Raw genomic sequence first — 20424 nt, 5'->3', positions numbered from 1 at the left:
GCATTAAGCAGAGATGACAGACTCATTTCTGGTTGAAAAAATACCTTCAGGCATAGAGAGCTAGATTCTGATATCAGAAAAATCTTTCTCCTTCTGTTGCCACAACCTCTCCTTCCCTTCACCTCCATTTGACACAAAGACTTTTTATAGGAAGCAAAAAACAAAAGTAATTCCCACCCTTCAAGGTTTGGCTCAAAACTTATCTCCAAAAAAAGAAAGAAAGAAAAGAAAAGATGTCTCTAGGATTGCCCCTAGCTTGTAATGATCTCTTTTGGTGAATTTTTATAGTCATCACTGTCTGTGTAATTCAGTTGTCAATCACCTTCTTCTGTTACTGTCATCAATAGCTGTTTTTCTTCCATGCTCATGGGTGGATGTCTTACCTTCCTAATAAGACGGTGAACTCCATGAATTTAGGGACTGTCTCTAAGATGGTAGATCATTTTGTTGGCTCGCTTGCTTGATATCTCCTGACAAACTGTAAGCTCTGTGAGGCCTGACACTCTCTGACATGACCTTCAGAGGTAGCCCCAGGCACGGTGCTGGCGAGGGTCAGGAACTCAGCGGGGCTGTGCTAAATGAAGACATTTGGTAACCCCTTCTAGCCCAGTGCCCTGAACTTCCTAGGTACCCACTAATCATATTTACTGACTGGTTGTGAAGTGAAAAAGCAGAGTTTTTATTCTAAGATGCGGTTCATATGACACACAGAAATTCTCAGACTAAGCCTTATTTCCTTTTCTTTTTAGCTTTCTGTAAATGCTTATTGGCTGTGGAATAGAAGAATCAGGGAAGAATCCCTCATCCACTCCCAAATTCCTTTCATGTCAATTTGACACAAAGCCTCTAAACCTTCATTCAGTTCAAGTCTCTGGATGCATACATCTCTGTGATTAAATTCAACAAGTCACTTCGGGGAAAAGACAGTGGAGCAGCTGGGCTGGTCGGCGCCTGCACACGCACACTCGCTCCTAGGTAGCACTTCTAAATACGGAATCAGGAGTGCTACTTAACTTCTTCATGAAGGAAACAGATTCCCCAGCCCCCTCAGTAGAGATGCTGCTCAGCTGTGCCAGCTATGAAACCCAGGTTTCTGCCCTGTTTTGCTGACTGATGATTCAGTAGGGTCCCCCACAGATGGCAGGCTTGGTACCCAAAGGCAGCCCCATTGCCAAACAGATCACTGTTTTCTGTTTTCCTTTGGTGCCGTGAAAGTGCGGTGGGGAGAGGGGGACAAAAGAAACAAATGAGTTCACCTGCTTTAGGAAATCGTTGCACCACCCTGTCGCCCAACACCAAATCCCAGGCCCTGTTTTCGGCCTCACAGCTGCCGCTGCCTGGCACACACAGCTGTTGCCACTGACTTCTAATGAGCTGCAGTTAGCAGGGTAGGAAGAAGGGAAGGGCTCGGATGTCACTGACGAGGGGGCATGAAGACAGGCGCTCAGCAAAGCTGGCAGAGCAGATGAGTAGAAAGAGGGCAGAGCCAGATGACAGCGTGCCCCAGTGTCGGAATCGGAGGCTACGTGTAAGGTGCCCTCTGGAACACAAGTGTGTCTCAAAGTCACCACCAGCTGGACCCGGTTGCAATCCTTCACCACAGGCAGAAGAAAGGGCATCTTGTTTGGCCAACCCACACCCAGCTCTAGCCACATGGGCATCACCCCTTTGGCAATCTTTGAAATATAATGGCTGCTATGGATGCCTCCCGACTATGGGCAGCTCAGGAGATCTGTAACACCCATGATGCCATGGCCAAGGAGTTGAAGCTGAACTACCTTTGGCAGGAATCTGGGTCTGCAACAAGGTTGGAGGGTAGGGGGACTGAATCCCTGTGTTCAAAAGGCTGCCGGCTCCCTCAACTCTTCTTTTTCTTAGTGAAGAGTGATGGGCAAACAGGTTTGTTTTTAAATCAGTAGTGACTCTGTTTCCCTCTTTTAATGGTGCCTTAGAAGAGTTGTGAAATATTATTGAGGGGATAAATGCTCTCCAAAGAGACCCAGCAACAGAAAAGGGAGAAGGGCCCTTACTTCTGACCCTTATCTAGTTCCTCAATATGATTATTAAAAAAAAAAAAACATTAGAAAAAGATTTGAGGGAACAAATAACCTATCTGTTGTATATACACTGTTTCTAAAATTTGGGTCACCTGACTCCCTGCTCCCAGGGGAGCTCGACCACTGTGATGCTCTGCCTTCTTGTTCCATCTCATACTGTAAACCAGTGCCTTTTGCAGTCTATTTAGTACCGTGTTTTTCATATTTTGATAGGCCTTTTGTTGTTGGTGGTGATTTTGCTGTTTAAAGTGGCCCCCAAGCATAATGCTGAAGTGCTGTCTAGTGTCTGATGTGCCTATGGAGAAAATATGTGTGTTAGATGAGCTGTGTTCGGGCATGATCTATAGTGCTGTAGCTGTGAGTTTACTGTTAACTAGTCAATGGTATATATTAAATAAAGTGCCTCTAAACAGAAACACATTTAAAACAAGGTTTCACCAGTTAGTGAAAACGTTGCAACCAGAGGCTCACAGAAACCTAACTCTGTATTTCCTCATGAGCAATGCTTCAGTATTCACTAATTCCGTTGTTTTCAATGACTATGGAACATAACTATTGCAAATTACAAGAACTGACTCTACTTTTTGGCATAATTTTGATGACTTAGAATGGCTGTCTATGGTATTTCAAATCACAGAGACTGCAGGATAAATGAACAACAAAAGGAAGGGTAGGTAGGAAACTGTCGTATTACACGTCATGAAGGAGAAGAGCATCAGCTTTGAATCCTGACTCTGCCACTCCTTCACTGTATGAGTTTTTTCTTGCTAAGTAACTAACTACCACAAACAACACTGACCATTACCTCTCGGTTCCCATGGATCAAGAGTGTAGGCACAACTTAGCCATAGTCAAGATGTCAGTCGGGGCTGCTGTCTCGCCTGAGGCTCGGGGTCCTTTTCCAAATTCTAGTGGTTGCTGGCAGAATTAATTTCCTTGCCATTGCAGAATTTGTGCCTTGCTTCTACAAGGCTAGCAGGAGAGAGACTCTCATCTCTTTTAAAGGGCTCATCCAATCAGGTCAGGTCCCCCTAAAATGATTTCCCCTCAAGTCAAGGCTTAAAAGTCAACCAGTGAGGAACCCTAATTACATCTGCAAGATCCCTTCTCCTTTGCCTTATAACATAATCACGGCATATGACCATTGCCACGTTCCCAGTAGGTGACTGTCTTGCTTACGTAAGATGAAGGCAAGGGTGAGTCATCTCCGAATACAAGAATGAAAAAGAAAGGTATGAGGCCCTGACTAGGAAATCCAGAACGAGGATGAAAAATATGTCATCCTTTGGTCAATGGACTTCCTAATTTGGGCGGCGGCGGGGAAGGCGCAGCACCTTGGACAGCACTAGGCGGAGTATTGCTTGTCTTGATCCAGATCACAGCCACCAAGAGCAGGCTGCTCCATCTGCAGGCGCCCAGGCCCTATCGGCTTATGGTTTGCATCACGGGAGCCCACGGGTGGGACTCCATTCTGAAATGGTAAATGTTCTATTTACGTTTCCTGATCAGCAACAGGCTCTGGGGTAGATGGTGTACCCTGGTGCCTGGAAGGCAACTTGAGTGAGAGAGGCCTCAACACTACCTATATGCTGCTCAGAGACCTGCCCAAGAGCCCTCAGGAGCCTGTACTGTAATTATTACAGTCATCCCAGCCCCAGTGTCCCACTGGCAAGAGATTTCACATGTAATTATCCTCACGACAATAAAGACTTTTCCCATTCTCCTCCCTGCCCTTCTTCCTCCTCTCTCTACATCCCTTCTTTCTTCCCCTTCAACTCCCAAACAAATCCACATCAGGATGTAGAGGAATCAACCTCAAGGTCACCTTCTACCCTGGCCTGGGGCTATTCTCTCCTTGGAGAGCAGCCTGTCATGTTCCCTGACACTGTCAAAGAAAGATGGCATTCCCCTCCACCTTCCTGCAGACCAGACTTTTTGACTTTCTATCTTTAGATCAACTGTCTCTTCCTAAAAGCTCACCTTGGGCTCAGGGAGGGACCAGGATTATCGCTGAAGGAAACTGCGCAAAATGCTGGCCCACGTAAATCAGACCGGCTGTGACGTGGCCAAGATTCCATTAACTACTTAACGAATGACTAGCACATGACACACCTGATGAGTAATTTAGGCTCGACACCATGTTGAACGCTTTATAGTCGTGTTCAGTGCTTGCAACAACCTTATGCTATTATCCACATTATGTAGATGAGTAAAGGGAAAAGCTAGGTAACTTTCCCCAGATCACATCACCAATCAGTTGCCAATATGGTCTGTGTGACACCTGGTCCGAGCATGTAATTGCCCTGCGCTGTTACCCTATGTGTAGGTGGGTTTCTACCCACATTGCTGCTCTCACACTTTGGTTATTGGCAACTGCATTGTGCAAATGATAAAGCAATATTTCCAGCTCCCCATTATTCACTCAGTGTCCCCTACTCAGCTGTCAGTGCTGCCAGCCATGGCTTGCTTGCCCTTAAGTTGCCCACGGCATTTTCAGTCGTGTCCCCGCCAAGCTTGCCTCACTTTGCAGAGGGAAGCAGGTAACATACCCGCATTTCGGAACAAGCAAACCTGCGTCTCTGGACCAGTTGCAAAGCATCAGTAAACTCCAAAGGGAGAGAGGATATGGAGAATGGGACCCTCAGTTGCCTCCCCAGTTACAACATGAAAACTCTTACCTACACACTGGGCATTGTTACCAACAGCTCAGAATTCAGCCTTGGCCATCGGTGAGAGGTCCTCCATGCACTGAAGTCAACACAAGGCATCATGCAGAGCTTGGGTATTCATTTCCAACAGCTCCTCTAACAAATTACCATAAACTTGGTGGCTTAAAACAACAGAAATTTATTCTGGAAGCTGAAGTCTGAAATCAAGGTGTCAGCTGGGTTGATGGCTCCCTGGGAGGTTCTGGGAGAGTCTACTCTATGCTTCTCTCCTGGCTTTGGGCATTTGCCCCAAATCCCAGTGTCCCTTGGCTTGTAGCTGCATCACTCTGCGTCTCCATCTCTGTCGCCACATGGCCTTCTCGTAAGGATGCCAGACATGGGATCAAGGGCCACCCCTACAACTAAGCTCATCTGCAAGGCTACTTCCAGATAAGGCAGCGTTCTGAGGTTCTGGGTGGATGTGAATTTTGGAGGGGGAACTCTATTCAACCCAGGACAGCTCATCAGTGGCATTTTGGCAGATCCCACATGACAGCAGGGAAAGGATTTGAGCTTCTCACGAGGAGGGGTCCATGCAGGTGGGAGGTGAGGGGGGACCACCCTGAGCAGTCAGTATCCATGGCGGACTGAGGCACTGCCCCTGCATCTAAAACATTTCACAGAAATCAAGCCCAAAGGAGCTAAGAAAGTCGCGCAAAGAACAAAGGCAACTTCCCCCATAGCTCAAAACACAGCAGCCAGCCTTCCTTCCAAAGTGCACCATTTGAATTATCCAGGTAAAATGCCAGGTAACTCAAATCATCTCACTCTGCATCCTGCCCCCCTCCCCCTCCAAGCTACATGAAAAATAGGTAAGTGCCTTCAATCTCTCCTTTCATCTCCCCTCTAACCCTAGGAGGGATGGGGGACACCCAGGAGCTCAGGCCATGAGGCCTCCCAGACAATCCCAGGCAGGAGGGCTCAGGGCAAAAAGCCTCACGGTCCCCCAAGGCGACTATTTCTGCTAGTGGGACCCGTTTCTGAGGCCTTTGGAGAAGGGCTGTGCAGAACTGCATCCAATCTGAGCTAAGCAGATTAGTTCCCTCCCAGCAAAAGGTTCTGGGCTGCTGAGCAGGGCACAGTGGCAGGGGGCTGTCATTACAAGGCCCAGATAGGACATAATTACATGCTCCCTGGAAAGAGCGCCTAATTGAATTACAGGGTGTCCCCTGAGCATCAAAGGCAGCCGGGCTCAGAGGTGGCCCAGCAGCCCAGGAACAGACCCTCTGAGGAGCTGGTGTGGGGCAGGGCTCAGGCTGTGGAGTTGCTCAGGGACTCCCAAGCTCACAGTGCTTGGGGAAAGGGGGGGACAGAACTCCTGAAACTGGGAGAGGAGAGGAGGAGGCACAGAGAATGGAGGATGGTGACTGCCCTTTGGTCCTCGTGCTTGAGGGGTATATTCTCTAGTCCCATGTCCCCTGAGCTTGCTGCAACCTGGAGGAGGTACAGAGCCAGAGGGCATGCCAGGAATTCACTACATTCATTCACTCATTCATTCATCCATTTATTCATTCAGAAGACATTTTTTGTGTGTCCCTATAATGCAGGGGTGGGGAACATCCAGACCAAGGGACGTGTAAGGCCCAAGAAATCATTAGGTCTGGCCCTGCCAAGGCATTCGGGGTGAATTAATTAAATGTTTGACTAAATATAGCAGGCTAATTTTTAAGTTGATAATTTTTTATGGCCTTAAATGATGTTATAAATATAAAAATGGCCCTTGGCAGAAAAAGGTTCCTCACCCCTGCTATAACGGGACACAGAATGAGGCACTTGGAGGGACACGGGGAAGAACCAGGCGCGGCTGTGGTCTGAGGATATGGTCTTCCTGGGGACCCTTTCCTCCTGAGGCCAACTTCTACCTACAGCTGTGTGTGCTGCACAAGCCAAAGCCAACTGCCCATTCGCTCACGTGCTCCTGGTTGACTGGAGGGGGTATGCAATGATTCCGGTTTAAATTCAATTGAATGACTTCAAACGGAATCCCGACCAAAGGCAGGGGCAGTGCCTGTGTGTGGCCACAGCCCTTGGAGTTCCCCTCTTCTACAGCAACTCTCACACTCCTCTTCTCCACCAGACTGGGGACTCCCTGAGGACAGGGGCTGTGCCTTTTCTCACTGTGCTCAGCCCACAGTATGAGCTCAACAAAAGTCTGCTAATTGGATCCTCAGCAACTGACACCCGCCTCCAGGGCACCCCGCCCCCCACCCCCACCCTGCTCTCCCATTGCTTCCTGCCTCATTGATTTGGAGGGCACTCGCGGGCTCTCCAGGGGCTGCCACTGAGACGCCCCCTGCTCTCTTCCATCATCACCCCCTCAAACCCTTGATCCTGGATGCCTTCAGATATCACGGACACATCAAAGGAGACCCCCTGAATCTCAACCCATGGGCCTGAGCCAGCCTCGCCCTGTTTCCCAGGCAGCAGGGCAAAGCATTGCCTGCTGGCAGTTTCTGATGGTGAAGTGACACCAACAAGGACCCTCTGTACGCTGGCTGAGGCAAGGGTGGGTCTGTGTCAGCCATCCAGGGTGGTGAACCCAGATTTCTGAGCTGGGCATCAAGGAATCCACTGGCCCTTGCCAAGTTCCCTGGGCTTAGTTTCCCCTGGATTAAGAAGAAAGACCAGTCTGTTAAGGAAGAGATATGAGGTACGCTCTTAGCTTCTTCCACATGAGGGGAGGAAAGCCTGATGCTTTCAGCCTCCATACCTTATTCTGATGCTAAAATATGTAACACAATAGAAAAATCACATGATTTCAAAGATCTAGGTTTTGATCCTAACTCTTAAAAGTTCCTTGTTCTAGGGTAAATTATTTAATCTTTCATAGACTCAATTACCTAATCTGAAGAAAATGGTAATATTAACCCTAAAGGTATAACAATATCATTATACTTTTTTATATTTTCATATAAATATTAGACGTTTTATTAAGAAAAATAACCACAATAATCTTCTCTCTTCCTCTCCCCCCCCCCCCCCCCCGCCCCCAGATCTGAACAGTGGTAAAACCCAAGTAACCAGCACTGTGCCCTTGATCCTGATATTTCTCTAGAATATTATGCTCTCCCCCTGGGGCCACTCTCATCAAAACCACTTTAAACAACTAGACTCCAGAATTTTCAAAGCATTGTACATCAGTTAGTTCCTTTGAAAGTTGGCCCTTGGCTATGTTCATTCTACTCTCTCCCCAACCCCCCCAAAAGAGGAAGTATATATTCTTCCAGCAGTCTACATGGGTTAATTAAAATGTCATTTCTCAAAAATATATATATTTAAAATAAAAATTAAAAATGTCATTTCTCTCTGCTTTGGCTAGAACTATATTAACTCACTAGAGTAACACTAGTCATCTGTTGCTATATGTTATGAAAACAATGGAAATCTAATTACTTTTCAGCTCATAATCTTCTAAAATATAGGTTCCATGAGGAGGGCAGATAAAATGGTCTGTGGTATGGATCTGGTTGGGAACCGCTGGTCAACTTTATGAAACACACTAGATCAGTAGGGACTCTGGAATATTCTGGTCTATTAGGAACTTGTCTGCTTCATGTGTCCAATAGGAATGTATGTCCTTGTGGATTCACCCTGTGTTGTGTAGGATGAGGAAGAGTGTGAGTCGATGCATTTTCCCCATTAGGATTATCCCAGTATTGGCAGGATAGTGGCCACTTCATGCTAATAATGGAGACTCCTCGTTTCTTTATCTCATGAAGTTCTCTCCATCTCTCGTCCCTAGACTGGCATTGACAGGTATTTGGCCTTTTCTTTTCGCATGCACAGTTGAGCCCAGACACAGCCTCAACAATCCTTTTCAAGATGCCCTTGGACAGCCACTACTATCTGACTTAGCGGACATAAAAGGCATTCTATTGTACATTCCAGCCTGTGCCCTGGGACATGGGCACCTGACGTCACACCTGTGCCACCTGGAGGTGAGAATGCTCTGGCTTCCGGGGAGTTCCTGAGAAAGCATCAAGTTACAGCGCCAAAGATAAAGTGCCTGCTGGCTCCAGCTAAGTCCAGCTGACCAGCTGTCCAGCGGGGGGGCGGGGGGGGGGCAAGGCAGAGAAGGCTGTCGTCTACCCTTGGCGAGGATGAGTGACAGGGGAAGTTTCTGTTTCTGCCTGGAACATAGGCTGCTCTGGAAACCCAAACCCTGGAAGAGGCACTGAAAGTGACTCCGTCCCCAAACAGTGTACCTGAGAATGACAGCAGATTACCTTCTGACGCTAGAGTCCTGGAAAGGACAGAGCAGGAGAGGGAGAGAAATGACCCTGGTAGCCTTGAGATTTGTGTCACTGAGCATCAGGCCCTAGGCATGTTTTCTGTTGGTCTAGGCAGAGGCTAGCTCAATCTTGGCTGTTGAATCAGAGGTCAGCTTGATGGATCTGATGGGGCTGGAGGCTCCAGAGGTGGCTATTCTTCTCATTCTCCAGCCTACTGCCTCAGCATAGATGCCTGTAAAATCAATGCTCTCTCTGAGGCCCTGCAAACCTCATATAATGTGTCTGTGTCGAGGTGATAGACGACTATCCCACCTTACTTAGAAGGAACTTCCTTCTAAGTGACATTGTGCACCACTTACAGATACAACCGCTTAGGTAGCTTACCATGGAATCCCCATGACAGCTTCATTTTCCACCCTACCACTCAGTATCTTGGAGAGGATTACTGAGGCTTATTATTTCAGGTTGGCTTGACACAGGGCAACCGACACGTATCTGGCCAGTGGCCTTCACATGGCCAGGTTGGGAAATGGTGGCGGAGGGGGGGGAGGGGAGAGGAGTGGGGGAGTGTGGAGGAGAATCAGATTCTCTCTCTTGAGAATCTGAGCTAGAAGAATAGAAAGATCTTTCCAGGTAGGAGTTGAAAGCATTATGGAGGAGAAGCCGTGAGATAGGACTGCCTGTCACAGAGGTATTGCAAGGTGGAAACCATGAGGGAGAAGGCCCCAGAGAGAAGCAAAGATGCCAGGAGGCAGAGACCATGTGACCCAGGGGAGAGCACATCAGAAAGAGAAGGTGGTCCCAGGGCACCCTCAGCCTCTGATGGTTTTCTAGTATCAGTTCCAGTCTATGCTGGATCCTCACAACTCAACCTTCTTGTCTTAACATCCAATCGGCAAACACTCTGTGGTGAAGGAGAAAAGAGCACCACCGGGAGTGGTTTGTTTCCTGGGAGATATCAGTCTTCTTGGCATTATCGTGATGATAGTTCTTTCCGTTGAAATGATGGGCTTTCTTAAGGGATACACAGCTCACTCTTGATCACTCAAGGAAATCGTAGATCAGACAGTGGGCAGAAGGCAACCCAACTACAGATGCCAATAATGAAGAAAGGAGCTATAGGGACCAGAATAGGAATAAAAGAGGAGACGGGAATAGCGGAAATGGGGAGGAAGGCACTGAGTGTGAGCAGGACTGGACATCACAGCACCAGTGCCTGCAGCATATACAGTAGAGAAAGAAAAGATGCAGCAGGAGGCATTTAGGGGGGAGGAGAGAGGGAGGGGGAGGGAGGGAGGGAGGGAGGGAGGGAGGGAGGGAGGGAGGGGGAGAGTGAGAGAAAGAGAAGAGTACACAAACAGAACGTAAGGTATGAGCAGGGAAATACAGATTTGCGGACATGAGGACTTGCAGCCAAGGCCATGGTTAGCCCTCGTGATGGTGGCACAGTACACCCCACATCACCACAGTTCAGAAAGAGGGGTCTGGTGGTAGGGGGGTTCACAAGGAGAACTCACATGCGTTACACAAGGAGAAAACCAACAGGGAGACAAATCAAGACCATGAGCTCTGGCGAAAGATGGACTACTGGGGAGAAAGGGCACGATTAGCCCTCCATAATCTGTAGTTTGTTCTACTGCCATATTCTGAGTATTAAGTTACCATCACGATGTCACTCGTTTTGAAAGAACCAACAAACAAACGTATGACAGAGTGCTGTCAGTATCACAAATAACTGGGTTTGTGAAACCTAACAACCAAGTGGTAAATGAACTGGGCTCAGGCAGGGACAGGTGAACCAGGCTGTGTCTAGGCATGTGGATCCATAGGTAGAATGGGTCGGGATGGTGCCACATCAATGGCCAAACTTAAATATAATACACACACATAGTTTTCATAAAAGCAAATTCCTCCATAATAAGTAAGTTTCACTTTCAACTTGATCTTCTACTCTACTTCTCCAGGTAATTTCCTACCTGGGTGCCTGATAGGTGGTAGGGGTGAGAATATAATTCCTATGCATGATAACTATCATGCCACCTGAGAATGTTTATCCTATGTTTTCCTTCATGGTCACGTAGCAAAGCATTTGATTCCTCCAAAATGCTTCTGGACTGTGCAGAATTTAAATATGGGGAGTTTGCTCTATTTGTACATCAAGGCGTTCTCTCTCCAACTATCAATTATATCTTAGTGGCTCTAGGCCAGGGTTTCCTATTGGGTTCTGGAAGCACAATTTAGTCTCTCTTTTTCAAAACAACAAGAAAACAACACCGTGAATAAGCTGAAGACCATAGTTCTGAATTTCTACTACCTTCCCTATGGAGTTGTTGCGGGCAGGGCAGAACCAAAAGGTAGAGAAGGAACGAGTGCTCATACACCACCCAAATACATCTGGGAAGATGGTAAAAGGTTGGACAACATGGAAGAGTCCTCCCCACTCACTCACATCACTTTGCCCAAGTGTCCCTTTCCATCACTCTTGGGAGTGAATGAGGAAACTCTGACCTAAAGCCAGGACTTGAGACAAAATGAGCAAGGCCATGGCAGAACCGCCATCGGTACCCTTTATTATTACTGCCTGAAGTCCCAACTAGCACCTTTCCAAGCAGTGCACAGGAGGGCCTACGCTGGGCATCAGCCTGTTTCATTTTCTCACTGGCCAGTCCTGTGGTCAATCACAATGTGCCTTCTCCTGAAACCAACCTGACATTCTCCCTCGTGGGATCTCCAACCCTGCAACACTGAGTTTTCCAGAGGATGAGTTCATGTGAGAAGACTGGGGCGGGCATGCATATGGCTCCTGACCAAGGCAGGGAGAGGGGTGCTGCCTGACCCAGTGTTGCCTGAGGACCCTGTACCCTTAGGCCTAAAACAAATGAACTAGGAAGGCTCTGGGCTTGTAGTGATTTCTGCAGACATATAACATTTAAGTAGATTTGGGGTGCTTTATGGATCCTGGAGTTGGAATATGTCCTTCTTTGCTATAATTTTTTACAGTTTCAGTAAGAAAGAAAAATTATCAGGGTGTGGGACCTTTCTGGGTATAACATCCACAGCTCTGCTAAAAAGGCCACATAGCCTGTGATCAGTCCTTTAGGCCCAGAAGAACTGTCGTTGAACAACCCACTTGAAATGTCCCACTGTGCTAAGTTCCCCATTCAGCAACTGGCATAGACATGGATTCCCTTCTTCAGCACAACTTGAAGCCAAGTACATAGTTCCACCATGAGTTCCATGGAGCCATGGGTCCTGCTGACCGACTGGCTACCTAAAGCTGGGGACAGAGCTTGTCACTGGAAGTCGGGCACTGAGGCAGAGGCCAGGGGAAAGGGAGGATACTGGCCCTTAGAGAATGATCGCCACCTCCATCTGACTCCCACCCTCACACAGCTTGCAGCTCATGGCTTTTCTCAAGCACAGACAGGGCATTCTGAAGGCAAATGACCTCCCTGGGTGGCAGGAAAGACAAGATCCTAACACTCTGCTGAATCAAAGAAAAAAAGGGGGGGGGGAGCCTCCTTCATTTCAGACAAGTTGGAGAATGTTTATGTAGTGTCCAGAGCACTCCAGACTTCCCTAAAGTTTTGATGGAAAGATCCCTAAGGGCTGAAACGGCAGGGAGCAAACACCCCGGGTGGAGGATGGCCTGCATCATTGTGAAAACATGTCATTATTTCCTGGAACAAGGTCTTGCCTGCAGTTTACCAGCCGGGCCTGAAAGATGTCACCTTTTCTCAGTAAGAGATCACTAAGTGAAAGTTGTGTGTGTGTGTTCAATTTCTATGGGTTCAATATTTTCCTTCTGAACAGTCTCAAGGTGAAGCGAGAGATTATAGTGCATAATATAGTCTTAGTGTTGGTTAAGATGTTAGTCACATAATATTCTTGGATTTGTACTTCCAGAGCATCTTCCCTCCAAGAATGTCCATATCCTTTCCAAAGCTAGTATTTTTCTGATGGGTTAAAATAAAATGGAAAAGTCCAAAGATATTAAGTCTGTGCCCTTTAAAAACGCCTTTCCAACTCTAACTTTCTTTCATAGATAGCTGTTGGACAAGTCACTTTCCCTCTCTGAATCCAGCCTCATCATTCGTGAAAATGGGAGGTCAGACACCTTCTAACTTTTTTTTCCCCACAAGATGTTTTATTTTTATTTTTTAAAATATATTTGTATTGGTTTCAGAGAGGAAGGGAGAGGGGGAGATAGAAACATCAATGATGAGAGAGAATCATTGTCTGACTGCCTCCTGCACGCCCCACACTGCAGATCAAGCCAGCAACCCCAGCATGTGCCCTGACTGGGAATCAAACCATGACCTCCTGGTTCATAGGTTGATGCTCAACCACTGAGCCATTCCGGCCAGGCACCTTCCAGCTTTAACAGTCTAATTTTGTTGGAAAATATGTGGCACAGGTAATACACCATTCTTCTTCAAAAGAGGCCTAAGCTGTTTAATTACAGCAGATCTTGGCATTTGCATATTTGACATCTGTGGTTTTGACTACTCCCAGAGACCCCAAATGTCCATGAACTTCAGTAATCTGTTATGTTGCAGCGGCATGCCATGAGCCTGGGCTAGTCACGTGTTTAGTGAGATTAACGTGCTGGCAGAACCCACAACCCTGCGAGGTTTTGCTATTGTCAGCTCAAAGGCCACGATTCTCATCGTGTACAGCAGTGGTAGTCAAAAAGGTAGGGGTTCTTCTCAATAGTATCCCTCTCAAATGTCAAGAGTTTATTGTAATGTGGGTTTAAAGTAATCATGTACCCACCCCCATGTCACCTACTTCATTATTATCCCTATGGTTACTCTGAAAACTTTAGTGGTGTCATGCATACAACAAGGGTATTTTATTCCTCTTTTATTGAACTTAGCTCAAGCATACGCCTCTCCCAACCTGTCTGAATACCTGTATCCTCTCCACCTGAGAAGAAGATCCTTGCGAGCTGGGATGCCAGCTTGTCGTTATTATCTCCAGAGTCCCTAGCAATGTACCTGGCACACAGCAGATATTTAATGAACATCTATTGCATGTCTGAGCACCTTCTACCAGCAAGCGTTGTGCATTTTCTTCATATGTGAATGTAGTACTTATCACACACCTGCAGGTTAGATACCATGATTTCTATCATCCCAACAAACTATCTGGGACTCAGACAGGTTGAAGAGACTTGTTCAAAGTTACACAGCTGGTGATTGATGGATTCCCACTGTCTGTCAAGCTCCAAAGTTCATGTTTTTCCATCTCACCATCTTTTTTTTTTTTAAATATATCTTATTGATTTTTTACAGAGAGGAAGGGAGAGAGATAGAGAGCTAGAAACATCGATGAGAGAGAAACATCGATCAGCTGCCCCCCACACACCTCCCACTGGGGATGTGCCCGCAACCCAGGCACACGCCCTTGACCGGAATCGAACCCGGGACCCCTCAGTCCGCAGGCCGATGCTCCATCCACTGAGCCAAACCGGTTTTGGCAATCTCACCGTCTTTGAAGAAGGAAAGCATAAAGCCAAATAAGTGAATTCACAGATCCAATGTTATTGATAGAGCACAAACCCAGCTTTACCTGAATAGATTTAGAGGAGTGTGGTGGGGGCAAAACTGACAATGCTACCGGGCTAACAGAGCTACATAAAGAGGGAAGGATGAGAAAGTGCCACTGTTGCAGGCATCGCAGAGCTTCTAAGTACCCTGAGGGTTTCAAGTTGGGACCAATGGCATCAGGAGGTTGTTAGAAATGCAGCATCTAAGCCCTACTCTAGACATTTTGAAACTGAATCTGCATTTTAGCAAGATCTGTGGGTGGTTCATCAGCACATTAAAATCCAAGGAACACCACTCTCAAGATATTCTATGGTCCTTTCTGGCTCTAATACTTTAATATTTTAAGAGTTTAGACTAGGAATCTTCATGACAGCCCAAAACTAGCATGCTTATTAATGTGGGTCGCATAGAGATCCAAGCAACTCTCACCTCCACGGTGTCTCCCAAAGAATACTGTGAATTCATCGATATTACTACCAATGGCCTCATTCACTGAGCACGTACCATGTACAAGGAACAGTGCATACAATATCTTGAATCATCACAACAGTCCTGCAAGAAACATTACTACCCCCTTATTACCAATGACAAAATAATCTCATAAGTTAATAAAATTCCCCAAAACTAGATGGTTAAATCTATAGTTGAGACAACACCCTAACCCAGAGTATTTAGGGTCCGTGGTTTTTCTGCTACATTAAACTGCCTCCAGTAAAATTTAAAGTATCAAGCAGAGGGGTGCAATGTGAGGAGAGACTAGCAGGTTGTGGACTCCGTCTTCTGCAATGAAGAAGACCAAAGGGGTAGTCTAAGTCTACGAAGGTCTAAAAAATAATGCACAGGAATAGATGGGAACATAGACTTGTTCACCAAATCCTAGAATACCTGGACCAGAATCTCAAATGTGTGGAGGTTGAGATACATTTAGCACCAATGTCACCTAGAAGTGATCATCCATGAAGCATAGTTACATTCAAGCTGAAAACACAGATAGCAAAGTTTAGCCTATTCAGAGATCCTAGGTGCACAGTTGATTATTAATGGGACAAAGGAATTTGGAGCCAAGCCTCTGCTCTCTCAAAAACTACCCTTCAGTGCCGCTGGTGGATAGGTACTGAACTAAAGGAACCACAAGTCTGTCAAATTATGGCCAATGCTGTGGTCTTGATGTGATTTAATGCCTGACAGTAACCTCTTATATACTGACATTGCCATAAACGTGTATGAAATCTCACGAAGTTGTCTTCCCAGAGAGGGCCTGTCCTTCATTTGTATGTATAAACACTCTCCCCAGAGCACATATAAATGGATCGTATTCTCCGGATGGCACATGTTTTTACTTACGCTAACAAATGACTATCCTTCCCAGCAAAATGACTAAATAGAGCGCTAATAAATCAATTTGTCAGTGGCTATTTCACTTCAGGAAACAATCTCCCCTGTCCCATCCTTGGCTGGTGCAGATATGACCTACATTGAGTGGCCTATGTCAATGGTACAGAAAATCCTAGAGCTGGGAGGCCCCGCAAAAAGATCTGACCCTGCCTCCCTGCAAGAAAAGTGTTGTTATTCCCACTTTACAGATGAAACTATTTAGTTCTAGAGCTAAAACTAAACGACTTGCCCGAAGTCACATTATTAGGAAGAATTTGAAAGGACAAGAGCAGAGTCTCCTGAATGACACTCAGCTCTGTTGTCAGCAGAACCCAACCTCTTTTAAGCTCTGTCCCAAGGCTGGACCTGGGGAGAAGCTCATCTATGGCATCTCTCCTTCGGATCTATGGATCCCCTTTTCCATGAGTTCCTCTGGAAGTATATGTTTTCCTCTCCCACTGAAAATGTTTTCAGCAGGTTCTTGGAGCAGTTTGACACCCCTCACACCCTCCCCCCACCCCCGCTTCTATATTTCCCCTTTGTTCTTCACACCTTCTCCTGCCACTGCTTATCGTTTGTGGACACCACAGGAATTCAGAGACAAGGTTCTCTTTTCTCATCCCCATCCTCCTTGCCCCCCCCCCCCGGAAAGTCTACCCTCCCATAAGCTGCAAATCCTGGGGAAAGTCATTCTGTGTTCTTCTTCACAGCCATCTATCTGAAAGAGGACAGAGGACCCAGCATAAGAAGGTTCAATGGGGAGAGTTACAAGAGGCAGTAGAAGTGTAATACCCACTGTGTGAGAAGGACTAAATGGGGCCATAACCTGGAAACTATTTCAGGAGAATTCCAGGTTGTGAAAAGAGATGACCACACAGAAGATGTGTTTTCTCCAACAAGTCTTAAAAGGTTTCTCCTTCATTGCTTAGACAGAATTTGGAGCTTATATCTGTGACTAAAGACAGTGGCTGCTGCCCTGGGAGCTCTGCTCCTCCAACATACATCCAGTACCAAGCCATACCTCCTCATCTCACCTAGAGTAGGCAAGCCTCATTGAAGAGCCTACAAGCATTTAAACAGATTGCCAAGTTTCAATCAACTTTGCAATTTCCAAATTGAAGGAGAGGTACCTGAAATCTGGTTATACAATACAACTACAATATGGCACTGGAAAAAAAAAAACAAAACACCCAGTGCCACTTGCTTTCTTGAGGATGTCCTGATTGGGCTATCACTGTCTCAGAGTGGAAAGGATTGGCTTCAAAGCTCATAGAAGCTCTTGGCACAAGGAGAGGAGGAAGGAGACACCCGAGTAGTCTCCCAGCTCTCGCTTAATCACAAGAATTCTCCAAAATCTGATATCAGAACTTCTGTCACCCCACACCTCCACCAGCCATCATGTTGTGTTTCGGTAGATAAAATCTGTGTCCTGAGATCCTGCCTCAGGATTCCTTGCCTAGAAACATTTTAGAGTGAGGAAGCTGAAGGAGAGTTTGGAAGCAGAAACTGCCAGTAGTGTCTGCTGATCCTGCACACCTGTGATGGAACTAAAGTTTGATATTAACACAAATCCAAGGAAAATTTTAAAAAGTGGTGCAGAAGGATAGAAGGATATGGCAAGGGATAGCAGGGGATAGAATACTGAAAGTTACTTACACAGTTTCATTATTCTTGAACTCCAACTCCCCATATATGTCTTCAAAATCCTCACCACCACCCCTGGCTGTCCCTTCCACTGTCCTAAAGGGAACGATGACGGTGCCCTTGGCACCAGATGTCCGCAGAACCTTGACCTCCATGACACCAATACTCTCACTGATACGAATAGTGTCACATTCAAAAGTGAAGATGCCTGCATGGTCATCATCCAAGATAGTAACTTTGGCCACACAAGGGGACACCAGGACAGCCCTGGAAGGCAAGGGAACACTATTCTGTATTGTTGGAGCCATCCCTTCCTCTGGCTGCTCATTCTCTATGCGGACATTGCTCAACCTCACAAAGAAGTATTCGTCCTCCTCAAAAATGTCATCATCAATGATGCCCACAGAGAACTCCTTCTGGGTCTCTCCTGGCTTCAGAACCAGGGTGCCCTCTGTGAACTCATAGTCAGCCCCTGCATTGGCAGAACCATCCTCTGTTTTGTAGTCCACATACATGGTCTTGGATGTGTCCCCCCCTTTCCTCACCACTGTCAGGAGTATAGCCCCACAGTTCTCCAGGCACTGGTAAGAGCATGGGTCAAAGAAGACCTTGGTGACAAAGTCCTCAGGCTGATCGGCGTGCACCTCACTCATAGCAGCGGATTTCTTGGCTTGTTCTGCAGCATGTTTCCTCAGGATATTGCCTGCACCAATCATCATACGGATGGCTTGAATCCGGTAGAAGGCGCGGCTCTTCTGTTGATGGGAAAGAGCATAGTAATTGGCCATCTCTACCAGCTGATCTAACTCCTTCTCTGGATGTTTTTGCTTCAGATCCTTGAGAATCCGGATCATTTCCCTGCGGGACTCATCCACTTCCTTCCCTTCTGGTGGCACAAGATTCCCATCTAGAAAGTGGGAATTCATCATTTTCCCATCCATCTCAATGCTCTTGGAGTGGCCACCCGCTGTCTCTATGATAATTCCTCGGTGTTTATCTGTGCGGTACTTTTTGTGCATGTATTTGTAGAAGAGTAGTCTCTTATCTGCCATCCAGGCCAGAACAACACACACTGGGAAAAAAAAGAGAGTGAGGAGGCCTTCCCAAACCTGGACCACACCAGGAGAGAAGACTGCCAGGATCATATAGAGCCAGATATAGGCAAAGATGCTCCAAGCAGCAGTGACAAAGAACACTCGCAGGTGCTTGATCTTACGAGTCTCTCCATCAGGGACCACATACACACAGATGGCAATGATGATGAACATGTTGAAGGCTGCACTGCCCACAATGGTAGAAGGTCCCAGATCACCAGCAATGAACCCGTGACCACACACCTCAATTAAAGAGAGGAGGATCTCAGGAGCAGAGGAACCCAGAGCCATAAGGGTCAGGTTGGAGACAGTTTCATTCCATACCCGAATCATTGTTGTGCTGGTCTCTCCGTTGGGCTTTTTGATAGTCACTTCTTTCTCTTGAGAAGTAATGACTTCAATAGATGCCATGAAGCGGTCAGCGATGATGGATACCCCAAGGAACATGTATATCAGAGCCACAAAATAGACAATGACCCTGGCAATCTTATCCCCAAGGGAAGGGTTCTCCGGGTACCAGATTGGTAAGATGACACCCTCCTTGCAGTCTGATGACTCCCAACAGGACTCATTGTTCTGCTCTGTGCTGGGCACATACCCTGAGCCTCCAGTCTCTGCCCGAAGACCATTCAGGAAGAGCACAAAAGTTATCAGCCCAAAATGGAGGAAGGCAGAGGTGAGAGGCTGCAACCTTAACCACGCCATACATGAGACTTAGCCACTGGCTTCCACTGCAGCACCAACGGTCCTCCTGACAGGCCAGAGACCTAGAAAAGACCAAAGAGGTAGGAAAAGGCATGAGGAAAAGGGAGACGGCAATGGCAGATTCCCACCAATAGAAACTGGTATTTCATCTTGAATAACATATTGCCCTAACATATGGGGCAGTCTCTCACTTGGAAAAATACATATCAGTGGGAGACACAAATAGCTGCTTTGTCCTCAGGACCATCTGGTGGAGACTCAGTTGTAGAATGGCTTAAAATAGCTGGAAATACTGGTAATGGAAACGTAAGTGATGCCATCATGTCCTGTCTCCCAACCCTACTGTTATCTGTGAGAGTTCTCAAGAATCAACTTAATCCCAGCTGGTGTTGCTCAGTGGTTGAGAATCAACCTATGAACCAGGAGTTCACAGTTCGATTCCCAGGGCACATGCCCAAGTTTCAGGCTTGATCATCAGTAGGAGGCATGCAGGAGGCAGCCGATTAATGATTCTCTCTCATCATTGAAGCTTCTATCTCTCTCTCCCTCTCCTTTCCTCCCTTAAATCAATAAAAATATTTTTTAAAAAGAATCAACTTAAAATAGGCCAAAGATGACCTAAATTTTCATCCCCTCTTATACTATTTCTAGGGTTTTCAGTCTTCTTCACCTCAATGTCATCATACTCAAGAATCTTGCATAACATAGGTTTGCAAGAACACATATTGACTTGAGCTTATCATGAGCTAACCTCCAAAATAGAACACCTTGTCTATGTGCAATTGAGCCCTCGATGCAAAACTTCTGCGGGCAAGCTGTAATTCTGAGATTGCTTGGGAAATCAAGAGAGTTGATTCTGTAGTGAGTGCTACCTGCAATGTAGCTAAGCCAAGGCCTTGTAAGTTGTGCCCAAGACCCAGTCCACAGCAGCCCTTAGCCCTCCAGCAAAACATGCTTATGAAACAGTTTTGGTTTCCAGTTACAGGAAGATGAAGATCAGTCAGCCACTCAAATTCCAAACCAAACCCTGAAAGAGCCACGTGGTAGAAATCACTATT

General features: G+C 46.6%; 1 protein-coding gene across 4 annotated transcripts in view; it reads right to left on the bottom strand.

The window, feature by feature from the left end:
• SLC8A3 (solute carrier family 8 member A3) overlaps positions 1-19489 on the bottom strand; it is a 101979-nt gene extending 82490 nt beyond the window's left edge. For 3 of the 4 annotated variants that reach the window (XM_081098990.1, XM_081098991.1, XM_081098993.1), the window contains exon 1: positions 17580-19489. In XM_081098990.1, the coding sequence (XP_080955116.1) occupies positions 17580-19366 (1787 nt within the window). In that variant the 5' untranslated portion in view covers positions 19367-19489. The remainder of the gene's footprint in view (positions 1-17579) is intronic. The other variant, XM_081098992.1, reaches the window with a different exon arrangement.
• Between the last annotated feature and the right edge of the window lie 935 nt (positions 19490-20424).

This window comes from Myotis nattereri (assembly GCF_964212035.1).
Source record: "Myotis nattereri genome assembly, chromosome: 1".
Lineage (NCBI taxonomy): Eukaryota > Metazoa > Chordata > Mammalia > Chiroptera > Vespertilionidae > Myotis > Myotis nattereri.
Note: the sequence above shows the minus strand (reverse complement) of the source record. Positions and strands in the feature narration are given on the sequence as shown.